The following is a 13,898-nucleotide window of genomic DNA, read 5'->3' on the forward strand; positions in this document are numbered from 1 at the left end:
CATGAGTTGTCACTACTCTGGTGGTCCACCCATCATAGCCCATTGTTATAAGCAGCTATGTCGCTTTAGTTCCTGGGGAAAGTAATAATGTTGGGCTTTACTCCCTTTCATCTTTCCAACTTTGTTTTCTTTCTGGCAACACAAATGAAATGAATGAACAGATTGCTAAGTGTACACCTCATGAATGAACCAACGAATCAATGAATGAACAAACGGGTTTGAGGCAAGTCCCTGAAAAATGATTATGATTTAATGCTTTGGGATAAGACGTAACACCAGTTTAATTACAGCACATACACTAACAGTGATATTGGCTGTAAAATAAGTAAACAAATAGAGTTTTCATGAAATTAGCTGTCTGTGCCATCTCTGCGGCATTCCTTTTGGATTTCTCACAGGAATTCAGCAAAGAGAGGTCTTCTGTGGATTGCTCAAGTTAACGGTGTGGTTCAGCTCACAGTACACGCCAAAACATACAGATCATAAATTGGTCAGAGCGACTCTGTTGGGCTGTGCTGAAGTAATCCAATTCGAATAGGCTTCAAGTGCTAGCGCTGCATCTCTGGAATGCTCCGGAGGAATTCGAATTGGATCTGTAGGGACATGAATAATAACACTCAGGAGGACTCTTTAGTAGACCACAAAGAGTGAAATCACAAGCAAAACTTTGTGGTACCCATTAAATGTCTGTTCTACATTAGTCAAACACAAAACTAGGTTGGGCTGAGTTAACAGCAGGTTGATATCATTTATCCATGTTCAGCTTTTACAAATGAAAAGTTCTTCCTTTCTCCGAAAACTCCCTCTCAACATGTTGGACTCCTGATGCACTGACCTGAATCCCAAAACAAACACAGAGGGAGCAGGTCAAGTTAAGAATTCCAGAGAGTCGTATGATCTCAGGCCGGTCTCTCTCCATATGGGGGCCAGTTACCCCATGCCCTCTTGCTTTTTTTTCTTACCTCCCCTCTCCTTGACTACTGCATTACAAACGATTATAAAACATTTGACTTCAAGCAACTCCCCCCAATCATAAATTGGTCAGAGCGACTCTGTTGGGCTGTGCTGAAGTAATCCAATTCGAATAGGCTTCAAGTGCTAGCGCTGCATCTCTGGAATGCTCCGGAGGAATTCGAATTGGATCTGTAGGGACATGAATAATAACACTCAGGAGGACTCTTTAGTAGACCACAAAGAGTGAAATCACAAGCAAAACTTTGTGGTACCCATTAAATGTCTGTTCTACATTAGTCAAACACAAAACTAGGTTGGGCTGAGTTAACAGCAGGTTGATATCATTTATCCATGTTCAGCTTTTACAAATGAAAAGTTCTTCCTTTCTCCGAAAACTCCCTCTCAACATGTTGGACTCCTGATGCACTGACCTGAATCCCAAAACAAACACAGAGGGAGCAGGTCAAGTTAAGAATTCCAGAGAGTCGTATGATCTCAGGCCAGGGACCACCAAAGAACAAAATTAGCTGAAATATTAGCTTTTGCTAATGATCGCTCCTTCAACAAGTAGGCACAAAAAAACCTTCATTTTTCCAGGCCTGTTCCTCTGGGTGATACCAATAACTTAATTAAGAGAAGACAAACTTCATGATATTCTCCCTCCATCCATCATAGCAGATGCAGGGCTACGTGTACAAGCCTCTGCATAGTTGCAACGCGGGTACATATTGTTCCACTGTAGCAGTCACAAGAACCTTTCTTAAATATTTCATCAGGGTAACCTTGCAGCATGCTGACGTCGATAGGAACAGTTCATCTCCGAAATCTCGCTTCAAAACGTCATGGTCAGAGGTTCTACGCTATGTTATTGTTAGCATTCTGCACATTGCCTGTTGCTTTGACAGTACTAAGATTAGGTTGTAACAGCTTCTTGAAAAGAATGCTAGTGAGAATAAATCGGGGTCAGATGTATTCGCAGACAGGAACAGGGAGCACTACCGCCTCCCTCTTGGACCCCCATCCACCCCATCGGCAGCTGCTTGCCTTTCAGGGCTTGATGCATGGCCTGGCTTGCACATTGTTTCTGAGCACCTTTTGATCCTTATTGGCTCAGGCAATCCTACATAAAGAGGCATTCCACCCGAGCTGATTGGAGAAAAACAATGTGTGCCTACCTCAAAGGCCCTCAAAAGACCCAAGTCAAATCCCCCTCCTCCACCTGTTAACACACATTAATCCTGTGACAGCGCTGGAGTGAGGATCGCTTACTTTCAAGCGGTGAAAAGAGCAGATCGAATCGTAGGATAACATTCACTTATTGCAGTGGCAGCTCTCTGGAGCAATCCACAAATCTTCTGAATGGCTCCATCACAGGTGCTCATCCTGTCTCGGGGGTCCTCGCGAAGTCAAAACCTCGGCCAGGAAGCTATGTGAGATGACAGCTAAGCAGAGGCCGTTTCTCAAAGAGAACTGTTCAAAGAGTCAAAGGACGAGAGAGGAAAAGGTCCATTTGTCAAAGCTAGGATACTTCTTTTTTGACAGAGTCGAGAGCCCTCCTGCTCGTCGAGCTGAAAGAGCTCAACAGCTGTGCGTGTCAAGTGACAGAGTGCACAACATGCTGTGATCTATTTGCTTCGGCAAGAAATAGTTTTTTGCAGCTGGACCCCTTGAGTTAGTTGATACACCACAATGGAACTCCGCTCACATTGTGTGCAGATGTCTTCTTCACTACATCTAGCAAGGACAACAACAAAGCGGTACCATACTTGTGTACCTATCACGTCAACACGAACTGAATCAGAGCTCTTTCACACAAATAGTTTAGAAGATAAACACTTTAGGGCGCTGAAATCCTATGCTTCAGGATCACTGTATGACTCTTTTTTTTCGGCATCTGGAACAAGGTAACTAGTTTACAAGATATCCCAAAATAGATAACTGGTAGTTAACTATTTAAGCGCCTCCGCTGATAGCTCACTTTGTTGAATCCAATCAGACTGGTGCAGGGTTGTGCTTGAAGACCAGCCACAGATGTGAGAGTGTAATAAAGTAGTTTGCAATAAATCCAATAGGACCACAGTCCACTTCCACAGTAGCCAGTGCAATCCACCTTGCTAGATCTATGCAGCAGAAGCCAAAAAGGCAAACCTTCTCTGGGTCAAAACCAATAAGGTGTTTGATCCTTGACACTTTCTTTGGAAGATCTGAATTGAGACATCTGGGTCAGTGACAAACAAGAGTGTCTACGATAAAGAAAATTGAAAATTATCTTTCAAAAAACTAACTTAAATCAAATGACCAAGTTCTAAGGAATGTGCTCTTTGTATGCATGTTGGTTTCATACGGTTTTAAAAAATTTATAATTTATAAAACCTTTCAATGACTCTAAAAATGTCATGTGGTGTAACCATAAAGTAAATGGTCATATTTTTTTTTCTATAGTTTGTATTTTTTAATAGCATGAATTATTAATTTATGAATATCAAAAAGGTTCAAATTATCTAATATTTTAAGAGATTTATTGACCTTGACACAGTCATGGGTGTCTGAAAGGTGTCCTCTTTATCATATAATTTCCTGTTTTTTCTGCATGTTTCTGCTGGTTGGTGACACCACGTTACTTTGATTTGGTGGACAAAAGTCTGTTCAAATGTTTTGTTGTTTTAAATAACTGCAATAATAATCATAAAAGACCAATTAAAAGGTTTTCTTATTTATTATATTAGGACATTTAGACTTTATGCCCCCCAAAAGATATGAAAATAAATTTTAATGAATTTTAATGAAGAAATTAAAACCATGCCATAGACGATGTGTATTCAAGTCATTGTATGTTTTATCAATACATCTGTACAAAAAATAAAAATGAGAACTTCACTGACCCACCTGTGATGAAAAAAAAATCATCATAAAGGTGGTAAGGATAAAGGGAAATGATCAGTCGTGTCTCTGCATTTCAGTACAAAACTTCTGTCGGTAACTGGAGAAGCACAAGTAGCACAGAATGTTTGATAATGTCACACAGTTTGTGTGTGTGTGTGTGTGTGTGAGTGACTGAAGAGATACGGTTTCATCAGAGAACACCCACGGTGCTCTGGGAGACTCCCTTAAGTAGACAGAGCATTGTTTCCAAGCAGTTTGGCTTAAGTGGCAGTAAGGGGATTGGGCTTGAAGGAGATTCAGAACATTAGAATCAAAGTCATGATAAAACACTATCATCCCCCTTCATGCCCAAGTCGGGTCCCAGCGGGTCTCCAGGCCTTCCACAGGCACAAAGGCCACATGTCCTGTTGATGCTCCGAGTAAACACAGCCGACTCGGAATGATAGCGGCTAAACTTGACAGAATAGCACTCTTGGGGTCTGCCGGGGCTTGAGCTTACTCTAATTGTCATAATGATTGCTTTATCCACAACCAATTATGTTTAATGACGATAAGGCACATTGGGGGTCTTTCCTGTGGGGCTGTTGCATGTTGACTCCATAATTGCTCTTTCTCCTTTTATAAGTGAGGCAACGGGAGGTATGCAATATACATAAACTTCCTGTCAAAAGCAGGTCTCTTCCTACATCTCCGGACACTCGCTAAACAAAATGTTCTTGAATTACAGAATGCTTCAGTTCTTGTGGGGGCAGATAAACATCTGTTGTGACACACGCCATAACTACTACTGACAGACATGCATGTAAGCGAACGCTACAGCTGGCTACATTTCAGCTTTTCTCACTGATCCTTAACAATCAAACACAAGGTTTCCTCTGCTGGCAGTCAGGTTGACAGCAAGCAAACCACACACATAGAAGCCCACATACAGAATACATTTGTATAATAATACCCTCCATCACCCTCCATTCAGGTTTTGATTTGTGGTGGGAGGAGAGGAAAAATGGAAATAAATCCATAGAAGTTGTTATTGTGCTCCTTAAAGATTCTATTCTGTTAGGGTGCTTCATTTCTCCCACCTCGGCTTCGTCTGAGAAGGTGCCAAACCAAAATGATGAACAACAGATCTTCCAGGTTTCAGCGAGGCTTCCTGATTTATGCAAGACAGACTTCTCTGATGGTGGGAGGTCAGGCTGCATGAATATCAAATAGAAGCTATTTCCTCTTTAGAGGCAGATATGTCAGCAATGTCGGGAGTGAAAACGGTAACATTTAGAACTTTAGCTAAAATTCACCATTATTAGCATCCCTAACAAAAACACTTGAAATAATATACCAATCCACTGCGATATGATTTGGAAAAAAACTGTCTCCTGATAAATGAATGGCATTGTATCATCGCAAAGGTGCACTTTTGTCATTTTTGGTTTAATTGCATTAGCTGGCATGGCATTTGTCTTTTGTACATCAGAGTGAAACAAATTATTAGATTTAATCAGACTAAATGATTGGAGAAGTCCAGTGTTTGACACCAGAGAAAAGTCTGTCATTTTGGCATTTTGATTGAACATTATGAGGTCAAAAAAAAAAAAATTAACACATGAATGCATAAATTGTACACACTACGAGCTATTATTATTATTATAAACATGCATTTAGAAAATAGAGGTGAATTTTCAATTCACGCTGACTTTATGCCATACGTAGAAATTCAGCTCTTTTCACAGTTAGCCATTTTTGGTGTCTCAGAATAAAACGTGCCCAAAAACAAGGTTGTTACCAAGAATAAGGAAGGAAATCAAGTATATATTGTATCATTTCAAATTTGTTTCTCTAAAAAAGCTTTGAAAATGTTTTTCAGCTCAATGATGAGACTGGAATCTTAATCTGAGGTAAGTGCACATGACTGTACATACATTTCATATTTGTTTCTTTACATATAATACTTAATGAAAAAACAAATCACTGACCACACCTTTAAGTATATAAAACATTGTCAGGTAACACTTTATTTCGATAGTCCACTTTAGACATTCTATTAACAGTAAGTAACTTTGCAACTACATGTCAACTAGCAGTTAGTAGAGTATTAGTAGACTGTCTGCTTAATATCTTCTAACACTTTCTTTGTCAACATTCTACTAACCCTAAACCTACCCTAACAGTCTACTCTGAGAGTTAGTAGACATGGAGTTGCAAATTAATTTGTCAATCCAGCCAATTGATAACACCACAATGGCAACAAACAAGAGCTTTCACTTACCTTTATGCCGCTTTGGACCAGCTTATGAATGTCAAGAAAAGGCTCTTTCAGGAGCTCCATGTCATGTGTTAGGATACGGACAAAGCCTTCCTTCTCCAAAATAAAAAGCCGCTGTGATCCATCCCCACAATGCACCACACCAACAGGCTGTCGAAGACCACTAAGGATCTCCTGAGTGCAGAAGCAGTTGTGTTTATGTTTTCTGTAGGAAAGGAATGGAAAGATTAGAAATTTAGATGGGTTAGTTTATGCATCAGGCTTTTAAGTTGTTGTCTAATGTCTATTTTTTGTTGTAAACAGTAGAACTGTATAAGTTTAATCGTTATAAACAAGTTTATTACAGTTAGGAACACAACAGACTATTTTCTGCTTGACAGACTGGTTTGTGAATAGACTGAATAAAACGACACAGGAGAAGTTAATTTAACATAGTCAGAAGTTGGGGGCTCTCAAGCTGTGAAACAAGTGTTCCATTAACCACAAATCACATTTGATGTGGGGACACGCCAACTCACATTATGCCTTAAATAAAACAAGGGCATCAGCAGTGTGGGTGCTCCTGTTAACAAGCAGTCTTGGAGGGATTTTCCATAGATGTAATAGGGGGTGAACTGGCAGCAAATGTATGTCTGACATCTCGTGCCTGAGCTGTAGAATAACGTCAGTCTGACGTGCTTGCAGTGACTGTGCCTGATCAGATATGCTGCTTTACTGGCCCTTCGCAATGGGAGGTCCGATTAACAATTATGACGTTCATTTACAATGACTGTGGGCTCAGAGCCTTCTCAAAACACATGGCGGATTCACAGGTCGTCAATATTTGCCTCAGAAGGTCACTATCAGAACTATCCCTTTAACTACCACAGCATGAAGAAGAGTTAGAGAAATTATAGTTGCGAGAAACAGGAAACACCGAAATGTTAGTAACAACACAACTTGCGACCATAGTTGGCTAACGATGTTTTTGGGAGTCCTACAGGTGGTCTTGTTGACTACACATATGAATCCATCATTGTAAGTTGTGAAAAGTGAATACTTAAGCCTTTTCCTAATACTAATATGAGGTTACAATCAACAGGATATTCAGCTATGAGCTAAATCAGAGCCAGCCCCAAATGACATCCCTTGCTATGTCCTGTCACAAATGGTCAAAGCCCTCTGGCTGTCACCAACAGCTCACAGTTCCTGCAGTATAAGCACTTTCTTTGTGTTCTTAAAGCTGGATAAACTCAGTCTGGCCACAAAGCTCTGACTTGGAAAGAGGGGCAATGGACCAGTCAACGAGTACATGCAGGAATGTTGTGACATGGAAGATTAGTCAGGCGTGTCTTGTCTCTAGTGACCTTGTTGAGGCTACCCTGATGACCTAGTAGTCGAAGCAGGCCAGTCATACTGGGCCATTAGATGACCGTAAGGAAGCTTCTCTCATACCTGATGATGAATGTCGTTATACGCAGATGTCATTACAGGGAATAGCTCACCCCAAAAAATGGAAATTCCGTCATTATTAAATCACCTTCATGTCACAATGTTACAATGAATGGGAACTAGAACGTTCACTCAACAAAAAGGATGCAAAAGTTCCATGAATGTAGTTCATACAGCTTGTTCACTGGATTCCAAGTCTTCTGAAGTTATACAGTACAATTTGTGTCAAACTAAGTCAATATTCACTGACAATCTTCCTTGCCACTGGCTGTTGCAACAGGATTCTGAGCTGAACCTTAGAACCAATTAGAACCATTTATGAATCATTCAGACTGGTTTTGTGACCTGTATCAACCAATTCTGACTCAAAAGAATAATTAGCTCACAAATCAGACATTGTTACTTATCTTATATACACTAATTAAAGTGCCAAGGAAAGCTAGTACAGTTGTCAAGATTTTTGTGAATACTGACTTAAATTTTTGTCGTTATGACTATGAGCAGATGAGGTATATACTGTATACCCATATGTATATACATATATATGGGGGGGTATGGCATTTTGGAGCTTGGCAGCCCCATTTTACTTTCATTATATTGAAAAGATTGACCAGGACATTCTTCACAAATTCACCTTTTGTATCTGGAATGACATGAGTAAATAAATATTGACAGATTTTTATTTTCAGGTGAACTGTTTCTCTACTGTTCAACAAAGAAATGTGTGTGTAAAACTGAATTAAGTATACCTGTTAATCACTTCTATTTTTTCATCTAACAGGTAGTTGGAATCTCTGCGCAGTTGCTTTCTGTGAAAATCTGGAAAGCACAGGCCTCCGTCCTTCCTTCCATAGTACTGGCAGAACTCATCCACGTCGGCTTGGAACAGTTCTAAAAAACACAGACAGACAGACAACTGGTCTCAGCCTGAGACAGACACCACACAGGGTCCATGGATGATGTAATCACCTCCAAAACCAACTGAATCCCCTACAGTCAAAGCTGTACTCGAGTCAAGTATGTCCTCAGCCATCAGACGGCTTATTGTGTGGGCGTTTTGGTGGTGATTCCGGTGCCAAGTTCAATTCCTATCTTGACTATGGTGCATTTATGAAGTACTGAGTCTCAAATCAAGACATTTGTTTTTGCCTCTCATATCTGACAAGTGCAAGTCATGGTCATTCATATGCGTCCAGACTCCAGACCTTTAACCATTTGTTAAAAACGGTCATATTTGACAGAGCCACAATGATACACACTTCTGGGTGCTGCAATTATGTGATGGTTGAACCCCAGTGAGGTATCACAAACCGCTTCAGACATGTGTGGTCCGACAGTGGAAAGTTTGTGAGTTTAATTAAACCCAAATATGCCAAACGCTCAGTCTGTATCTCCTTTGCTGTTATATCTTTCAGCAGAAACTTGCAGGTCAAATCCAAATAAATGATAAGTACACACCCAAACTGATTGATTATATTTAAGAAATTAAGTTTGCTTGCTTACCTTCATGGAAAACACCCTTATTTATTTCTCCAATCGTAGCCAAAATAAATTCACCCTAATTTAGACATCTAGAGTTGAGGAATGTGCGATGAAAATTCTTAAAATTAACTGTGTGGCAATTAAATCACAGTCCGTTTCTAGGAACCTTTTGGCTGAATGAGCAGCACGACAACAAGGAGAGAGAACAGGACTCGGTTTGGCAGCCACTGTGACCTAAAAACCTCACTGATATGGTTACCACCTTAGCTAAGCCCTCTCATGGGGAGAAGTAGAGCAAATACAGCAGTGATAGAAACACAAACACACTCCTCTCCTTCCTTTCATTTGCCACATGAGGAAGGGGGCTGCGTGTGGGAGGGAAGCAACAGCACCAACAACAGAGGTGATAGGATATCCCTAAACATCTAAACACAACAGTGAGATCAAACACACACACACACACACCCACCACCACCACCTCCACTCACACTGCCATACCACCCACACACAAACCGCAGTGGTTATCTTGGGCCTGCTGGTGTGAGCGGTAAGGGTCTGGGAGTTGTTGTCAATAGCAGCTGAGAGGTCAGAATCTTTATGCAGTTCCCACACTTTTGAATCTCCATGCTTTTCGATATCCTTCCATGTCCATATTTCACATTGAGGGATAAAATAAAAAAAAAGCATTCAAATTTCATTCAGACTATTTACTAATGAGTCATTCAGACTAATATGGGAACCAGTTCAACCAATTCTGATTCAAATGAACAATTCAAAATAAAGAGTCGCTCAAAATTACTACAAAATCATTTGAAATCATTATTTATAAAGACCGTAGCATTTCTAAGCCTTAGAGAACAAAATTTTAAAATAAACTTGTTTTTTCATGACTTAAAAATAAAGGTTCTTTTTTGACATCTATGGTTTCATGAAGAACCTTAACATCAATGCAGTATTTCCAATGGACAGAGGGTTCCTTGTAATCGAAAATGGTTATTCAGATTATTAAAATGTTCTTTACACTAAGAAAAAAATGGTTCTTTTGGAACAGAAGAACTGTTCACTGAAAGGTTCTTTGGGAAACCCAAAATGGTTCTTCTATTGTATCGCAAAAACCCATTTTGTAATCTTTTTTCAAGAGTGTGGGAAACTCTTTATGTCTCCATTATATCTATGAGGTCATGGGGATCAAAAAAAAAAGTGTCTGCTGATGTGGGGTGTGAATATATCTTCTCAAAACTACTTTTTGGTGGAAATATCTGCCACAGGTCGAGTCCTCCCAACCACTCATTTGATTAGATTTTTTGTTATCCAGTTCTGCTATAACATTGCTGAATATTTTAGATGTGTTATGCATTTTTTAAATTAAAACCTAACCTTATTTAACCAAACCAAAGTCTAATCCTCACCAAATCAAATGAGATCAACACATTGAACAGACAACTGTAAAATGAATATTTGGAACTGAAATGTTTCTCCTTAATTTCAGTGAACTGAAAGCAAACACCATGGAAATATGAAGGGACTTTTATTACTGTTGAAAACCATTGCGCAATCACGGTCTAAAAACATGGTTAAAAAATATGGATAGGAATGAATCACATGAACTGAAAGGACTGTCTAATTTGAACAATTTATAACTTCCCTAAATATGGCGAAAACACTGTGTGGCCTCAACTACGGTCTCAGCCCCTCCACAATATGCTCTAGTTTTATTGTACTGGCCTACAAAAAACAGGACAGAGAGAAAGAGACTCCACATCCTCAGCGCTATAGTTATACTTCCATCTGGTTATCTTCCAAAGCAACCTGGGTGGCCACCCAAAGTACTTGACATCTTGATGCACTTCAGCAGTTTTACATATACACAACCTTTGTAGAAAAATAAATGTGTCATTCGTCACCACATATGCTGATTTGGGAGGGGGAGAGGGGAGGGGGTAGAGTCTTTTGGCCCCAGCTCCTGTTCTCAGAGTCTTTACCACTATTTTCTCTCTCTCTCTCTCTTTCCCATACGCTTACTCCCTCTACAAAGAGTCGCAACAGACAGCACACCCTTATTTATCTGTTTAGCAGAGGAAGACTGAAAGGTAAACTGTATGCATACAGTGTCTCATTTTTGTCGGTCTATTCGCATTTCCGTGGGTGCGTATGTGCGTGTGGCTTGCGTTTGCTCTCTGTTTGCATATCGGTCCCCATCTAATCTGTTATGGCTGCGCTGATAGGAAGAAGGTTTGGTCTGGCGGCCAGCTTTTGCATACCATTCCATCTGATGGAATGCATCATGCAGCGAATGTTGCAACACTACAGGGTAGCTATTGGATGTTTGCTCCTGATGTCATTCATGTTTGGGAGAAAATACAAACCTCATGATGGCTTAGAGCTTTTCAGGTTTCCGGACTCCTCCCCACTGCCATCTGTTTTCCCCCCTTATGTTTCAGAGGCCTTAATGTTTGTCTTTTCATTGAACGTAGGCTGCCACCAAGAAAAACAAACTGATTATGTGAGCATTGCCTTGAACAGGCCTCGTTTTCCGCTGCATCCTGTAAAGTGTGTGTTGTGTGAGGGGTGAGTGTCAGTCATGTCTAGACCATAGTCAAGACTGCGCACACACACACACACACGCACATAAACACCAAACACATCTTGGCAGGCTGTGTTGACGTAAAATAAGATGCTTGCCAAAGGACCGAAGGGAAGAAACAGGTCATAAAATCATTCATTTACAGCTACATTTTTTAGAACTTTGTTTGGGGTGTTTTTGAGTTCTTCATTTAGTTTGTCACAACTTCAGATTTCTATTTTGTTATTTATTTGAAATATCACATTTTCATCATTTATATTTCTATAATACCAATAATTTAAGGCCTTTTGTGATGCTTAAGTCATTGCAAAGTTTAAAAAAGAAAGAAAGAAACAGCAACAAGTGTCTCCTGAATGGCATTTCTTGAACATCAGATGAACGAATCTCTCAGTTTCAAAGTAACTTTGCTGTGCAGGGGCTGCCACGGATATTTTGCTTTCTCCCACAATGCGACTTCACAGTCTGATGAATTAACCTGAGGTAATTTGTTCACCTGGACTTAGAATAACTGCAATACATGAGTCAGAAGAGCGATGTTCCTGATGAAGTTACTAATGTTCTTTAAAAAAAACTTTTGTATTGATCTTGTTTGTTACCTGGTACGTGTCCCCGGCAGGTGTAGTAGAACTCTTGGCAGTAGTCGTGACATAAGCGGGGTAGATCTTGTTCTCTGTGTGGTGCCTTTTCAAGTTTGGGTGAGTGGAAGAGCATCTGGGCATGTGGTGAGCAATGGGCACACTTAATCTCCTCCAGCAGTCTAGAACACTCTGTGTTATTGGTTGAGAAGATCTGAGGAACAAAAAACAACCAGCAAAGGTTAGAACTGTGGTTCTAATTGAATGGCTAATCCAAATTTTACTCATGCTACAAAGCTGTTCCTATATAATGACTGTGTATTGTGTATATATATATATATATATATATATATAATAAAAGAAAAATCAAAATAGGTGGTTTGACACACATTTTTGGAATGTTTTCTCGTTAATTGGACACAATTCACATTCTAAACATCTCTCTTAACAAACACCACACATCCATGTGGGCTTGATTTCTCCTGATTTGTTTATTTGAGCTCACAAACAGCAAGCCAAAATTGCACCTCGCATGGCAGCTGAACCCATGCTGGAGCGAACGGACCGAAATGAGGATACTCAAAATGTTTCTTAAGTCACCAAACAAAAGTAAACAGTAGATTAGGGCCGAGAAAATGAGCAGGCTTATTTATGTAACAAATTAGCTGTAATAAAACAACAATGTAATCTGCTCCCTTCCCCAGACATGCGCCTGTGCCGCAGCAGTCTGGTAAACCTCCCTCTCTCTGTGTGAGGTCCATGTGTAAACATCAATTTATAGATAGACGGGCACATCATTCCCGTGCTGGTATCAACAAATTAGCAGTCTGTCCAAGTCAATTAGACCAGCACACCCAGCAGACAGCCCACTGCTCTGCGTAGTAAACCATTTTGACAGATTTCTTTGATTTTGATTCTCCAGATTCTTTCGAGTGAATCAAAACCATCTTTGTGGGTGAAAGATAAAACGGTGTCCAAAAAAAGTATTGACACCTCCAAATGAACCAGAGAGTTTGGAATGTGAATCTTCGCTCTCAGTCTTGCAGTGGTTGGTGTGTTAGCCTGGTCTGTGAGTGGCAACTCTCCTGCTTTAAATTGCCCATTGATTTAGTGAGCCATGGACTGGCACATGGTCCATGGAGAGAAGCATTTGTGTGCTCTCAACCATGCACTCTACCCATATGTTGCTGGGATGGGCTCCAATGTTGCCATCACCCTCACCAGCAACAAGAGGACCTTTGTTTTTTGTGTTTTCCAAAAAATGCCAAAAGTTGTTCAAAGCTGCTTCAAATCACACCACGGTCTACATCACATCCTTTTAAGGCCATACGTAACGACTGTCGAAACATGCCAGTGCAAATAGGAGGCATATATGAGCTTAAGTCCAACTGTCCATAACTTATTTAATAGTAGATGCTTTGAAATAGTGTGGTTCGGCATGAAAAGTCATGACATGTTTAAATAGCGAAATCTGAGCAGATGTTGGGATTATGCATCACGGCACACAATATCCTTTGTCACTGGAACTGACAGAACAAACGTAAACACAAAGACTCATTTGAAAACAATGGCTCGTCATTTAGTGACAAACAATGAGGGCAACTACAGCTCACAAGTTCTCACTGAGGTGGCAGAAAAAGGCGATCGATGATCGAAGTTACCACAACCATAAGATTAAACAAACAGGCGATTTACCAAATGAATCACCTGACATGATTCAAGGAACTTG

At 40.2% G+C, this 13,898-nt stretch overlaps 1 protein-coding gene across 1 annotated transcript in view; it reads right to left on the bottom strand.

Moving 5' to 3' along the window:
* LOC107725187 (hedgehog-interacting protein-like) overlaps positions 1-13,898 on the bottom strand; it is a 31,501-nt gene that overhangs the window by 15,550 nt on the left and 2,053 nt on the right. Inside the window, exons 2-4 of the mRNA XM_016534365.1 lie at positions 12,191-12,383; positions 8,278-8,419; positions 6,093-6,302 (exon numbers count right to left, since the gene is read on the bottom strand). Of these exons, the coding sequence (XP_016389851.1) occupies positions 6,093-6,302; positions 8,278-8,419; positions 12,191-12,383 (545 nt within the window). The remainder of the gene's footprint in view (positions 1-6,092; positions 6,303-8,277; positions 8,420-12,190; positions 12,384-13,898) is intronic.

Source organism: Sinocyclocheilus rhinocerous, unplaced genomic scaffold (genome assembly GCF_001515625.1).
Source record: "Sinocyclocheilus rhinocerous isolate Xijiao unplaced genomic scaffold, SAMN03320098_v1.1 scaffold1688, whole genome shotgun sequence".
NCBI lineage: Eukaryota > Metazoa > Chordata > Actinopteri > Cypriniformes > Cyprinidae > Sinocyclocheilus > Sinocyclocheilus rhinocerous.